We start from the raw sequence: 15,435 nt of genomic DNA, 5'->3' as shown, positions 1-15,435 counted from the left end.
TGGTGGGCTTTTCTAAGTGGGTTTGTGGTTTAAAAACCATAGAGCAGGTGTGATTTGGGTGATGGATGATTATCAGTGCTGCAGTGACACTGAGGTGCTGGTGGTGTGTTAGTGTGTGTTTAATTGATAGCAGTGGATCAGACACATCAGTACCTCGGTGTCACTGCACACAAATCATACATGCTCTTTGGAGTTCCTTTAGAGAACCTGACCATTGACAAACAGGGTGAAAGAGAGCAAGCAATGTAGGCAGGGTAACAGATGGACAATAGTCTGTATTTGTACAACTACAAAGCGCTCCTGTGTAGTCAGTGGGGCTCAGAGAATGGACAGTGAGTGTAGAAACAAGGAGGTGGTCATAATGTTATTGCTGTATGGTCATGTATGGTTCATAACTGACAGTCGGGTTCAGTTATGTGTGGTTCATAACTGACAGTCTGTTTGTGTTCAGGTGGTCTTAAAGACACATTTTGTGTGTGGGAGGCACTTGTGTATGGTCTCTTAACAAGCCCTGAAAACAGACAGATGAAGGTTATGTAGCTAATCATAGTCGTTCTTGTCATTCTCTAACACCTCAAGTTGTGACTGGTGCTGGTAGAAGATCTGCCTTTCCCTTACATGTGCCAAATATGATTGTGTTTGAACACCCATTTCGATGATTCACCATATGCTTTAGTAGCTCCCCATCCCTGTGTGTGTGTGTGTCAGAGAGAGAGAGAGAGAGCTTGAGCGATAAGTACCCTGCCCACATCTCACTACCTGCAGTTGTGGACAACGAAGCTTAGCGATAATGGAAGGCCTCTAATGGCTGGTCAATCAATAGAGACCCCCAGCCTGGACCACTCCACCACCCCCTCACCTGAGAAGAGGAGGTTTTCAGAAACTCACTGTACACTATAAATCTTGAAGTCAGATCATATTTGTCAGTAGAGGGGCAAGTAGATTTATTGATAGATTTATTGCCTGTGTTTCATATATGGATTTGTCTGGGTGATTGGTGGCCTGCAATTAGATTTAGGTTAGATGTACCAACCTGGCTGGCAGTATTAGCTCAGGAGTGACATGGCATTTGAATTTTACTGCTTGCATGAAACACCGTTGGCCTGTACAAAGAGAGTAAAACTTCAAGTGTCCTATTAACCAACCACAGAATAAATCTATATTTAACAAAACGATACCTGCAAGAGGCCTATATATGGATGTCTTAGCATGAAGGAATTAGCTATCTCAGCCACATCTGTGAAAATATATTTAAAGCTGAGATCGTTTACTTTACAAGATCATATATGATCATATTACACATTATTCATTATATCATCAAGATAAAATAATAGTTTTTCTGTAATGTTCCATCAAATTTAATGGCTACTGTGACGTCTGTCATCTGCGTTTTTTTCTGTGTTTATGCAGACAGTTAAATGTAATAGTCATCAGTAATATCACCCAACAAACAGACAACTATCCTCAAGCAAATTTGCTAAGCTAGCTAGCATAAAGACCGCTCTTTCATCCTTAATACAGTATTTATCTCAGTAAAGTGATTTAACTGTTTATAAAAACATTTTCAAAGATTTTATGCCCAAACAGATCACTTTTTGACGTGAGTTTTGGTGACAGCTTTAAAAATTTAGGAGCCCTTTATTAGCATCTTAGACTCTAATGTTTTTTTTAAGTGTTCTGCACAAATCACCATAGCGGTGTTGTGTTAAAATGACGACATATTTGCCTTGATGCGGTAAACATGGAAGTCTGGCTAATCTGTGCTTTAATGGGCGAGGTGCTAGCTGGCAATATCCATTTTTAAGTATGAGAGAATATGAAGAGTTGAGGTACTTTTTAGCGCAGTAGCAGGAACTGGTTTAGACTGAGTTGAGGCCTAAGTGCATTGCTATTGATGCGTATCACATTTGATGCTATGGCCTCTTCAGCGCGGTCAATAGTGTTTTCCCCAACACCACTTCTGCCTTTGTTTTCCCTTTGCTGTTAGATGGAATAGGTGTGAACCTGTACAATTGCATCATTGTTTCTGACTGCTAGGCTTAAAGAGAATTGCCCGAGGTTCCATTAACTCTCTGATGCTCTGATACCTCATACCTCCATGTTTTCATATCATGCTTTTTGCTTTTTCTGTTCTTTGATTCTGTTCTCGTGTAAGGTGTTTGTGTTTTTTCACATGTGTAGACTCTATGTTCTCTAGAAGACTGTTGTAAATCAACACTTTGAAGATTTAAGCTAGTGCTGTAATTGGATACATGCTTTTTCACACAACACTTCTGGAACTACGACCACCACAGTCACACATTCAGTTCCCTCATCTCTCAGCAGAATCACAGGAAATGAGCTCCCACTTGTCTGATGTATTCTTCCATTGACAGGCTAAAACCACCACTCTAAAACTCTAGATTACAGATTGATGCATTAGCACAGAGTCCTTATGGATGTACGCATGTTTTCCCTTACAAAGATTTAAAAAGGTAAATTATTTAACTGATTTTAATAAGTAAAAAAGTTCTTAGTCTAGTGACACAAGGCTGAATGGACTGATTCCAGGTAGGCTCCAGAGAGTCCATGACCTCGTGCACCATAAAGTGGTTACAGAAAATGAATGAATGAATAATGTCATATTTGTGATCCAGAACAAAACACCAGCAACATCAGTTCAGGACCTCACTAAAGCTCGTGTGACAGAATGCTTTTAAATCTTCCCACTAATGTTCCATGTGTAGTTTAAAGCCTTCCCAGAAAAGTAGAAGCTGCTACTGCAGCAGAGGAGGAACAAATTCGCTACCGATTCCCTTGATTTGAGAAGAAATATTTTGAGAAACTGTAAACAAATATCCAGCTACATATAGTAATGGAAATCTTAGAGAGGCCAGCAATAAGTAGCATTACTGTGGGGATATTTTCTTCCTTGTTCTTGACCACGTTTTGATTTTTTTTGTTCAAAATATAGACCAAGTACTAATCATCACTTTTTTGCCACTGATTTAAACATATTATTGTTTAGCTTAAATGGGAAATTAGTACTCTGGTGAATGCCATATGAATACGGTTATGAAATAAATAACTGCTATAATGAAGAGCCATGACGACTCACAAGCAAAAGCTATGCAATTTGTATGTATATAATTAAAATATAAAAGTTTTTATCACTTGTTGGTTTTTATGACCTTAAAATTGTGTCAAATTTTCCTGTCAGTTTCAGCCTAATTGAATGAGTGATCCAACCACAAAAAAGGCAATATTTTCATGCTTCTGACTGACTTTGAGACCAAGTACAAGGGTCATGTGGCTCTCTATCACTCATACTTTATTCTGTGTGATCAAATTAGGTACTTCTCACCTCATATTCATCAGTTCTCTGTCCAATATACTACCAGTCTGAGCGCCAATAGCTGTTATAATTAGTGTCTTTTGTGCTTCAGACTTGGCATTAATGGTTCTGCTGCAAATCCGAGACCACTGAGGACAGAAATATTTAAAACTTCAATCAAGCAATTTTCTCCAGCATTCTTTCAAATGAAACCCAGCCCTAATTGAATTTTGTTCGAAGCTGTCCAACTCAAACATAGCGGGGTCCTCTTTCATCCTTGAAAATGATAAAGCCACTAGACAACTCTCTCATCTCTCGGCTTCTCATCTTCTCATGGATCCCTCGTGATCTCGCAGCTGTGGCACTGTACAGTCAAGCACACTCTTAGAATAACTTAATACTCATCAGAATTCTTCCAACAAAAGAATGAATCTGCATTCATGTGTGTATATATGCATTTATCTAAGGTATGGCAAGAGAAGTGAGACATATTTATTCTGTTCAAGTTGCATTTGAGTATGTTTTTTGTTTGTATATGCAACTACTTCATCATCTTTTTCAGTTATAATAAATAACAAACTGTGTGTGATGAGCATTTATAAAACTCTTGTTAAATGATTTTGCTTTTGTCGTAACTCTTATAACCACAACCCTGAAATGGATAAGCGGCAAAGAAAATGATGATGATAACTATTATATATTTGTGCCATAAACAAGCACAGATAACACAGTGGTTGAATGGCTGAGTCAGGGATGTTCCAGCAGTCTCTCTCTTATTGTGAGGTCAGGTAAAATCTGTGGTAATGTTAATCCAGTATTGTAATAAAGGAAGTGAACATTTGGGAGGACAGAAGGTCTTTTGAAATAAGCCCGTAGCCTAGCATGGACAGAATGCTCACTAATCGAAAGAATGACTTTACCGGCTTGCACATAGTTCTCACATGTACATGTTAAAATGTATTATATCTAATACACATTATCAGATGGTTTCCCAGACAGGGATTAAGCTTAATTAACTAATGCTGTGACTACACAGCATTAATTACCTGTATTAAATAGCTGTAAACACCTGTGGGGCATGCGACAGTATTCATAGATTGAATCTTAGAGATGTGGTAGAGTGCATTGAATGTCTGGTTCGATGTGTAGAAAATGTGTCACAAAGCAGATGTTCATGATTGGTAAAAAAAAAGAGTGATTACGTGTAAGTGTGCCAAAGGCCATAGTGTGAGGGAAATAGACAAATCTGCAGGTTTATTGAAGTATATGATTGCATGGGTCGACCAGAAGTGGCAAAATTCTCAGACTACAGGGAATTCTCATTAGAATTGTGACTGAAAACACTAAATTACAGAACAGGAACCGCCAACATGTTTCACAGGTCAACACAGGTCCTCCAGAGTGAACTGCATACCATGAGCATGTGGAGCAGAGGGATGACTGCTTCAGCTTACAAAATTGCTTAGTTACAATGGGCGAAAAGACACAAAAATGGGACTGTTCATGACTGGAAATGTGTTATCTTGTCAGATGAATATTGAATGGAATGGCGTTCCGTGCTGTGTTGACTTTATAGCATTGGGCTTCGAGAAAGGTGCTATATATAATATGTGTATATATAAGAGTTTTCATAGTACACCTCAGAAATCCTTCAAAGGGGACGACATGCAAGGGGTGATTCAAGCTGGAGGAGGCTCTGTGATATTCTAGGTGTGTTTTTATTTATATGGACCATAAATGTGAACCACATTTGCCATTTGGTCATCATCTTATAGAACATGACATTCTCATCCCTGTATTCCAAGATGAGAGTTCTTGACTGTGCAGCTCTTTGTGTGTCTGAAAACTGATGTTGCCTACATCTAGAAACTTGCTTAGTCCATGCCAAATCAGATCACAGATGTTATTCGTACTGGTGGATTACACACTATTGGGTACATTTCAGTCACAAGTGGCTTATTTTTTTTCTGTCCAGTGAATAAAATTCTGTGAATGCTTTACACAAGATCTTGAAAACAAATTCGAGGGTTTAAATTAATTTAAAATTAATTATAAACCACTGATCCCATAGGAATTGCATGGAGTTCTATTACTCCAGAGAGTGCAGTTCCACTGATTCACAGCCTATTTTAGGCCTTGATAAGCCCCTAACTCATGCTTTGCATGTACGGCTGCTGCAGACCAATCGTTTTTATTTCCTGTTTCTCTAGAAATGATCCAAGATGTGTGTGCACAACTAACTATAAGTATCCATACCAGGTGCAACATAAAGTAGGAGAATTCAATAATCAATAGGAGAAGGAAACATTTGGACATAGGGTATTTTAAATAAATATGTTATGAGGCGGGTTGCGCAGTGGTGAAATTGGTAGTGTCGCTGTCACGCAGCTCCAGGGTCCTGGGGTTGTGTGTTCCAGCCCTGGTCCGGGTGACTCTCTGTGATTTTGGTGTGTTCTCCCAGGGTGCTCTGGTTTCCTCACACAGTTCTAAAACACATGTTGGTAGATTGAGTATGTCCATGGGTTGAATTTGTGAGCGAATGTGTGAGTGTGTGTTGCCCTGCTAAGGACAGGAACCCTGTCCATACTGTGTTCCTGCCTTGTTAGTAATGATGTGATACTAAAACACAGACTTTTCCATTTTTTAAAAATAATTAATAACCTAATATTTATAAGTATTATACTTATTAATATAAATCCAAATGGTTGAATATCTGCAGCAATGTCCAGAAAAGTCCTTTGTCACTCTAGGTGCTGCTATTTTGCTTGTTGAATTTTATTCTAATTGTGATTAGACAAATCTCTATCCATAATCTGCTGGAAGCTTAATGTTGTGTGAGGTATATAAAATTGGCAATTGTAAGTGACTTTTATTAATAAGGAGGGCAAAGTCTTTGTTACATGATACATTAAAATGTGTTCAATAGAGCACTTGTCTGTGTTGTTGTACATAACCTACCTAGCTGTCTGATGTCACACATCCTGATGCCTGACAAATGCATGAGTGCATTAGTCAAGATTCAACAAACATGACCTCATGGGGCCAAGGAGATGAATCACAACAACACGTACAGACACTCAGTTCCAGAGTTTAGTTTTCCAAACAGGGTTTTCAGTATTCACGTGATCTGATGCCATTGCTAAAATATCTATTTCTTAATTATGTTCTTTATATTTTACATTTTATTTGTCTTGGTTACTATAGTAAATCCCTGCAACCCCTTGTGTAACTGTGGGAAAATAACTGGTTTGACAAGAAAAGTATTTATTTAATTTTGATCAAATATATTTTTCAAAAATCACTTCATACATAAACATTTTTCAAAATGAAGCTAATGCTGTGTCATTGCATAGCTTTACATGATTGGGTGAGAAAGTTGTCCAATTAATTCTGTTCTGTGGCTACAAAATGTCAGTAGACATACTGTGTTATTGATTTTTTTTTAATGTTGGCATTTTTTGAAAAAAATATCTAAGCTCTGTCTTCAATCTGTGTGAATGGGCTCCGCCCCTTGTTTTTCAGGTCGTTGCTATGGCTGAGAAGTCATTAGAGCAGTGCTCAGTCTCTATCCCCATGGAAGAGACCAAGCGGGCGGGAGGAGCCCCTCCGGACGCTGCGTTGCTGACCCATCTGAAGAAGGTGGAGAACCACATCACAGAGGCTCAGAGGTTTTCCCATCTCCCCCGACGCTCGACAGTGGACCTGGAATTCACAGAGCTCTCTTACACCATCCACGAAGGACCCTGCTGGAGGAGGAGAGGTACTGCAGCAGTCACCCTTAAAGGTTTTAATTTGTCCCTTAATCATTTTCTAAAATGTCTGCAGGTTCATTCTTCACCTCTGCATTCTCATAACTAACATATTAAGTAGTTTACTGAATAATTCATACAAATATTGAAAAGAGTTTAAAGGAACAGTTGTAGAGTGTAATTCACTTTTACAGCACTCTCCTGAAATCAAGGAGTGGGTAGGGGGGAGGATGTTTTCCTACCCTCCTCCAAAACTTACATAGTACAGTTTCTGCAGCTCTGAGCCTGAAGTGGCAATGATAGAGTCTTTATTCTCCCTATTACAGGTCAGTGAGGCAATGATTTTGAAGCTGTTATTTTAAAGTACTGATTTTATCTACTGTTCCTTTAAATGGTGGGAGTATTAAATATTTTTCTTTGCAGTACCTTGTTGAATTTGTAAAGCCATAATTTGTTGAACAATCATATTTAATGTGCATTTGTCAGGCTACCTAGCTTTTGCCATTTGACTGACAGATTGACTTAACTCATGACTGACTTTATTTTTTATGCGGGTGTAGCAAGTTTTGATCATATGAGTGTATATGTCCGTTCTGTGTTAAATAATAATACTTATTTAATTGCATTGTAAACTGTGAAGGACTGGCCCTCCATGGTGTGTTCCTGCCTTGCGCCCAGAGATTCCGGGTAGGCTCCGGACCCACCGCGACCCTGAACTGGATAAACGGTTACAGGCAATAAATGAATGAATGAAACATTGCATTGTTTAACATATTAAGGTAATAAACATAAAATAGTGATTTGAATGACCTCTTCAAGCATCATACACTTTAATATTGACATATTGTTAATTTACACGTAATTTCTAAGCTTTCAAGCTCTGTGGAAAAACTTCAGGTCCTTTAGTATTTAAAGTCAAATCAGTTGTTGCATGAAACATAATAGATGTCACTCATTCTTCAAAACAGTACAAAGTCTTTTTTAGATGTATTTTTGTAGTTTGTACTATACTTTACATGTAAATTGTAGAGGGAATTCTTTGATTGTCACTTACAATCCGTGGTATTTAAATATATAATGTGACATTCCACATTCCTTGATTGGGGAAGTTTTTACACTTTATGTTGAATGATAATGATGAGGTTTTGTATCACAGATATGATTTATACCCCTCTAGCAGACTCTTTACACTGGGCAAGGTGACTCTTTACATTGGACATCTGAAGTCACTACAAAGTTTCCCAGTTCATGCTTTTTTATGGAGAATGCAAATGGGAGCACTAAAAATGACTTAGATTCACAAAATTGAATGGGTGTCTCGAGCTTTTGGACATAAAGACTCTGACAGGTCACAGAAGCTAAGAAAGCAAGGCTTTTAATGAGCAGCATTGAAATATTTACGACTCCACCGTGTGGCTATTATTTACCCCAGTTTTTATTTCAGGATTGGTCTAGTTGCATTTTATCACTCTTGAGGTCTTTCTTGCCCTTAGTACTCCTAAAATTGTCAACATACTGGAGCGCAATAGGTGTGTTTGCAAAAATATGACCTGCTTTAGTTGTAATATTGTGCAGTATGGAGGCCAAAAGGCATGTGTCAGAAAAAACAGGAGATGGTAAAACAGCATTTTCTTGCAGCAACACATAGCACAGGCAATGTTTTCTCTTGCTCCCTGCTGAGATCAATACTAATGATTTATTGTACTCTCCATGCTCGCCTCACTCTCTCTCGCTCTCTTTCTCTCTCTCTCCACTCTTTCTTTCCCTCTCTAGCTCTCTATTTTTCACCCACATTTCTGCTCACACACACAGTCAAGACCTCATATGCAGGGTGTGATGCAGACCTGAAGATTGATTGATTTTACATTGAAATCAAAATTTGATGGAATTTGATGGAAATTTGATTTGTTATTGGTTACCTCTGTGAACTTTAATAATGAACAGCTTGATGACTTTTTCTTATTGTTATTATGATAATATTTATTACTGTGATTAACTGCATACTTTGTGAGTATAAAATTGATTTAGTCTATATTTAATGAGCACTGGACAAAATTATGTTGCATTACAAAAAGACCATAATTAGGTCTTTTTAATTATATTTTAGCAGCTCACTATTTGTAACAACATAAACTTATTTGTTTAAAATTTTGTAAATATCCCTAGTAACAAGTGAATTCTGCTGCTTAAATATGAAACTGTTGTGGAACAAACATTCGGTTATGCTTACACTTTTTATATTAACTTTATTAAAAGCATGGAACAAAATCCAGTTCTTTTGGGATGAGATTTAGTGAGGTTTGTAAACCACAACTAATTACCAACATTAATATCCTGACCTCTGTAATGTTAAGGTGACTGAATTCAATCAGATCCTTCCAGTAATGTTCCAGCATCTAGTGTAAACTCTTCCCTGAAGAGCAGAGGGTGGTAAAACAGGAGAAAAACTCCCTGTTAATACCCTTCATTTCAAAGGAAACTTTGCAAAGTGTGTTTTCATAGTTATGTGTTTAAATATATTACAAAAATACAATTTAGTGTAAAAAACAAGCAGAGCTTAAGCTAGAGGACATAGTTCTAGTTTAATCATAAGTGCAATATTAGTCAGAAAAATCACAATTAGATATGGTTACACAAGTCCTTGTGTTTATACTCACTTTTTAATCGTTCCTGTCCCTCTCTCAGTGGTCTGTGTAGTACCTTACTCAGCAGACTTTAAATGTGGTAAATAATTCATTCCCTTTTGCCAACACACTGCTGAGCTGTCTGCCGTGCTGCTTAACTAACACCAACCTGGATTAAGCTGACCCACACACCTCTGCCATAATATCCCTCTTGTATACATGTGTTTGCCCCTTGAACTTACTTTGAATAAAACAATTACTAGGACACATGACCTGTCCTTGCTCTGGTGTGGTCATGCAGAAACATAACACCAGATATGTCTACACTGAAAAATCATTGGACACGTATCTTGTACCCACACACGTTGTTTATTTTATCAGTCCCACTGACCATACAGGAGCTCTTTGTAATTCTAAAATTACAGACTGTAGTCCACCTGTTACTCTGCACACTTTCTTATCCCCATTCCAACCTGTTTGTTAATGGTCAGGACCCACACAGGACCACCATAGAGCAGGTATGATTTGGGTGGTGGATCATTTTCATTGCTACACTGACACTGATGTGGTGGTGATGTGTTAGAATGTGTTTTGCTGGTAGGAGTGGATCAGATAGGATCAGAGGTTGAAAACTAAGAGTAGCTTTAAAGGAGTGATCCTAAATGTAGCTGAAAAGGCTAGTCAGTGGTTGTGACAAAGTGGGCATAGACTATGGAAATTCACCATAAAATTAGAATAGCTGATGTGGACTGGGCTTAATTCAACGAAACACTGATGAGGGAATGTGCCAACCTGATGACCCCTGTGAAGAACTAGCAGTGGCTATTTTGAGCACTCATGGGTGAGTAAGCTTAATTATTAGGTGTAGATGGTTGCTGATTGGACCATATTCAGCCACAACGACCTTAGTTGTTAGATGTGGGATAGGTGTAGGATACTATTTTATTTAAATGTTGATAGGTGTCGATGGTTGTTGATTAGATCATTAAGGGCCACAGCAACCCGAGAGGGTAGGTATAGGATTTAAAAGTTCAAAGGTAGATAACAAGACTGTTCTAGTTGCAGGTAGGAAAAGAGTGGGCTGGGCCATATATGAAGCGGTAATTGATTCCCATCTTATCCTGTTTATAATTACAATTACTGAAAACCTGTAGTGTTTGTAAAAGTATTTTGTGTCAGGAGCATTTGGTGATTTTGTCATTGTTTTCTGCAATGTAAGGAGATTTTTAGCCTGAAAATATATCAAACCTTTCCCACAGTCATGCATGCTCATGTCATTGCCGCAGTAGCAGGGCGAGGGAACCTAGTGATTGGTCAGTGCTGACATGGTATCAGACAAAAACTGCACACACAGAGGCTACTTCTCCTGCTGGGAGTAGAGAAGAGTGGGAATAATACTATGTCATATATGCCTACACATAGTTAGAATCCTCTCTCGCTTGCTCTCTCTCTCTCTCTCTCTCTCTCTCTCTCTCTCTCTCGCTCTCTCTTGCTCTCCATCCATCTCATTTACTCTCTCTGACCCTTTCTCTGTCTATCTCGCCCTCACACACACACATGCACATGCGCACACACACACACTCACACACCAACAGAGTATATCACTTTCAGTTTCTCTGCACACTGAGGAATTGTGGCATTTTGTTTACAATCACAGAATATGCTCTCTGTCTGATACAGCTGTATATATGTTTACTTGTTTAGTATTCATATATTCATACTGTATGTGTATTTATTTAAGATTTATCTGATTTGTGGAGGTCTTTCTTTGAATTGTAGGTTGTTATTACACATCTGTTATTGAGAGTCCTTGCTGTAGTATCTTTTCTTTTAAAGCAACACGGTTTGAGAAAATATCTAATGGCATTTTATTACTCTAGCATTGTTATAGAAGTTGCAATTATTTTTTACCTCTATCAATATGGGGTGGGGGGGTGATAGAGGTGCAAGGTGGTAGTGTGGTAGTGATGTCTCAGCAAATAGGCTTTACCACCATCCTGTACACTCATATTGGAGACACATACATACTAACACATACTCACAAGCACATATTTCCTGTCAATTCTGTTGATTCACACATGGCATAAGTTGCATTTCTTCTTTAGCTAGGCTACCCAATCACTCTTGCACAGTGCCAGCCCATTACTGACAAAGCATTACTGAACCTGGAATAAACTGTGATACATTTATTATGTGACATATCTCTTCTCTCAGTACTTCTGCACTCTGCAGGCATAAGTGTATTCCTCTATTTTTTCCCCTCCTCTTTGTGTAAAGCAACCTTGGGTATTATTCATTCATTCATTCATTATCTGTAACCGCTTATCCAATTCAGGGTCGCGGTGGGTCCAGAGCCTACCTGGAATCATTGGGCGCAAGGCGGGGAATACACCCTGGAGGGGGCGCCAGTCCTTCACAGGGCAACACAGACACACACACACATTCACTCACACCTACGGACACTTTGGAGTCACCAACGTGTGTTTTTGGACCGTGGGAGGAAACCAGAGCACCCGGAGGAAACCCACCTCACAGACAGTCACCCGGAGCGGGAATCGAACCCACAACCTCCAGGTCCCTGGAGCTGTGTGACTGCGACACTACCTGCTACACCACCTAACTTATTATTGTAAGATAATAAGACATCATATAAGTTATTATTTAACTTATTATGATTTAAAAAGGGGTAGCACAGGGTGGCGCAGCAGGTAGTGTCCTAGGAAAGAGAGGAAAAATTTCCCATCCATAGAGAGCAAGACCAATAATAGTCTTTTGACTCATGGCCAGTGGCCAGCAGCTGAGCCAAAATGTTAAGGTTTGTATCACATAGGAGCCTCCAGCTCTAAGGAGGTTTTTGACAAATTTCTAGTGATGGATCAAAGTCAACCTGCTGCCCCACCCTGTGCTACCCCTTTTTAAATCTAAAAATATAAACTAAAATTAAACTTTTAATAATAATAATAATAATAATAATAAGTTAGGGTGACACAGTGGCGCAGCAGGTAGTGTCGCATTCACACAGTTCCAAGGACCTGGAGGTTGTGGGTTCGATTCCCGCTCCGGGTCACTGTCTGTGAGGAGTGTAGTGTGTTCTCCCCGTGTCTGCGTGTGCCCAATGATTCCGGGTAGGCTCTGGACCCAACGCGACCCTGAACTGGATAAGGGTTACACATAATGAATGATTTAAAATGGTTTGGCAAGTATTAAAATGTGCATGTCACATTACCCCTGTGCTCTTGCACTAGCATGAATGTTGAGACTCAAACTGCAGTGATGATTTTAAGATTCAATCAGGCCTAATAAATTAGTTTGAAACAAGGTCCTGACTTGTGAATGTTTAAACTAACAGAACTGAATAATCAGAGGCTGAGTTGACTTTGATCCATCACTAGAAATTTATCAAAAACCTCCTTAGAGCTGGAGGCTCCTATGTGATACAAACCTTAACATTTTGGCTCAGCTGCTGGCCACGGGCCATGAGTCAAAAGACTATTATTGGTCTTGCTCTCTATGGATGGGAAATTTTTCCTCTCTTTCCCCATTATTCGGCACAATGCTGTTAGTGGCCATTGGTGTACTCCTCCAAGCATGTACTGCTCTGTTAAGTTAGATGCCGTTTGAAAAAGGTATAGTGGGACTTAATGTGTCTCAGAGGTACAACATGTTCCCCTTTTACACTCGATACAATTATCTAAAGCTGAGGTTGGCTGCAGCTGACACTGACTTATCTAATATTGTGACACTAACATTAATTTATGCATACCAGCAGCTGTGTAAATGTGTTACTGAAGTGATATCACGCCAGCCCAATTCCTGTCATAACTCAAAAAGTCTTCCCTGTAAGGGAACATTGCTTTTTCGTCTGAGCTGATAACCAGGTTATAATGTTTCCTTAATGAAGACATCCCTGACTCGTTTTCACAATGAAACATTCCTGACTCATCAGGAATTTAAAACAGTTCCCAGTTGTTTATATGTTGTCCATGGTGAACAGTTAGTAAGACCAGAGAATGTAGACATATTCCTTCAGTTTGAAGAGCATAAATAATTCCTCCCTAGAAAACAAACTGAGCCTGATTGTTGTATGTAAAAAATCAGCCAAAAACTTTACATTTTTGATGGCTACTATCATCCTTTTTCCATTTTATGGTATGTTGAGTAGTATTGAAAAAGACCATGTATTTTTTATTAAATAAACAACAACTCAACAATGAAATCTTAAATTAAAAATCATCATATTAAATTATCTGAACAAAAACTCACACATACTTTTGGATAAAATATTATCCCCAAGTGCCCTGTGAAGGACTGGTGCCCCCTTCAAGATGTATACCAGCCTTGCACCCAGTGATTCCGGGTAGGCTCCGGGCCTACCATGATCCTGAACTGGATAAGCGGTTACAGACAATGAATGAATGAATGAATTATACCCAAGAACAGAGCAAATCTACGCACATGCTTTTGTAGTGGTTTTTCTTTGAACAAATAAATTATACTCACCATTTTCAAACTACTTAATTTTTATGTTATTATTTTTTGAAGTTAATTTAAGCTAGAGTTTCAGTGTAAAAGAAGCAGAGGTCTTGGCTGAAAACTGTAAAATATATTTTTAAATATCTCTGTGTGACGATAGTGTGTTCACAACAGAGTGAACAAGTCATATAGTAATGTCACCCACCTAAGTAGCTTTGTTGGTATTTTTGTACAAACTTAGAAATGTCACTAACTTGCAGACTGCAGTCCAGGTCCAGAGCCAGATGTTGTCTTATCCTGCCCTGGGCTTATGACCAACATTTTCTAGCATCTATGGTACTGTACATTATTTTGAGTAAACGGGAGATACGAGGTTAGAAATAGGGCCTTCACAGTGAAGGAATTTACTGTGTGGTGATTTAACAGGACTCAACCCTGCAATATTTGTTATCACTGCCCCAAATTACTTAATTTATCCTGTTCTTGTGCTATACTCTTAACTGTCGCCTCAGACCAGCCTGAACTGTTCTTTTTCAGGCTGCTCCATGGCTTTGTGATGGTGGAGGCAGTTGGACTTTAATAGTTGGATTATAGGTAGCTAACTGAGATCTCAAATTAGAAGTATTTTCCAGTTTCACTTCAACCTTTTTGATGCAGATATGCAAATTGCCTTGTCTAAATTGGCTGATTCCCCCTTGCCATTTAGTTGAAAGCTGAAATGCTCACAAACTGGTGAAGTTGCATTTGGTTTTGCAACTGGGTTTACTGCCCATTTGTGTCCATTTTATAAAAAAACTAACTTTCAGCCATTGAGCAGCACCAGTTCAGACCCCAACAGCTGGGAAAATTACACTTATACTACACTTAATTTTTTTAAACATATTTATTTAACATTCATCATGGTTGTTACTGTTGTTTGCTATTCCCTGTGGTTGGTTGGCCACTAGCATGATATTACAATATTATGGTTATATCAACAGCCCTAGTGAGAAACAGCAGCCTGAAGAGAAATTGAATCAGAGGAAAACTTATTCAAATGGCATGCTCTAAAATGACAAAGGCGGACAGCAAAAACAGGGCTTTTTACTAAGAATGGAGTTCTACTTACACAGGCAATTTGAAACCAACATGTCTCACATGTTTTGAGAGCATGGCCATAATTAAAAGCAGCAATGTCAAGTGACATGATGAGTCAAGTCAAGTCAAGAGAGTTTTATTGTCAATTCTGCATATGTACAGGACATACTGAGGATTGAAATTACGTTACTCTCCTCTC

The 15,435-nt window shown here is 38.7% G+C and overlaps 1 protein-coding gene across 2 annotated transcripts in view; it reads left to right on the top strand.

Moving 5' to 3' along the window:
- abcg4a (ATP-binding cassette, sub-family G (WHITE), member 4a) overlaps window positions 1-15,435 on the top strand; it is a 39,308-nt gene that overhangs the window by 1,398 nt on the left and 22,475 nt on the right. Inside the window, exon 2 of one of the 2 annotated variants that reach the window (XM_066659011.1) lies at window positions 6,836-7,073. In XM_066659011.1, coding sequence (XP_066515108.1) covers window positions 6,845-7,073 — 229 coding nt within the window. In that variant the 5' untranslated portion in view covers window positions 6,836-6,844. Of the gene's footprint in view, window positions 1-6,835; window positions 7,098-15,435 lie in introns of both variants that reach the window. The other variant, XM_066659010.1, reaches the window with a different exon arrangement.

This window comes from Hoplias malabaricus, chromosome 2 (assembly GCF_029633855.1).
Source record: "Hoplias malabaricus isolate fHopMal1 chromosome 2, fHopMal1.hap1, whole genome shotgun sequence".
NCBI lineage: Eukaryota > Metazoa > Chordata > Actinopteri > Characiformes > Erythrinidae > Hoplias > Hoplias malabaricus.
Note: the sequence above shows the minus strand (reverse complement) of the source record. Positions and strands in the feature narration are given on the sequence as shown.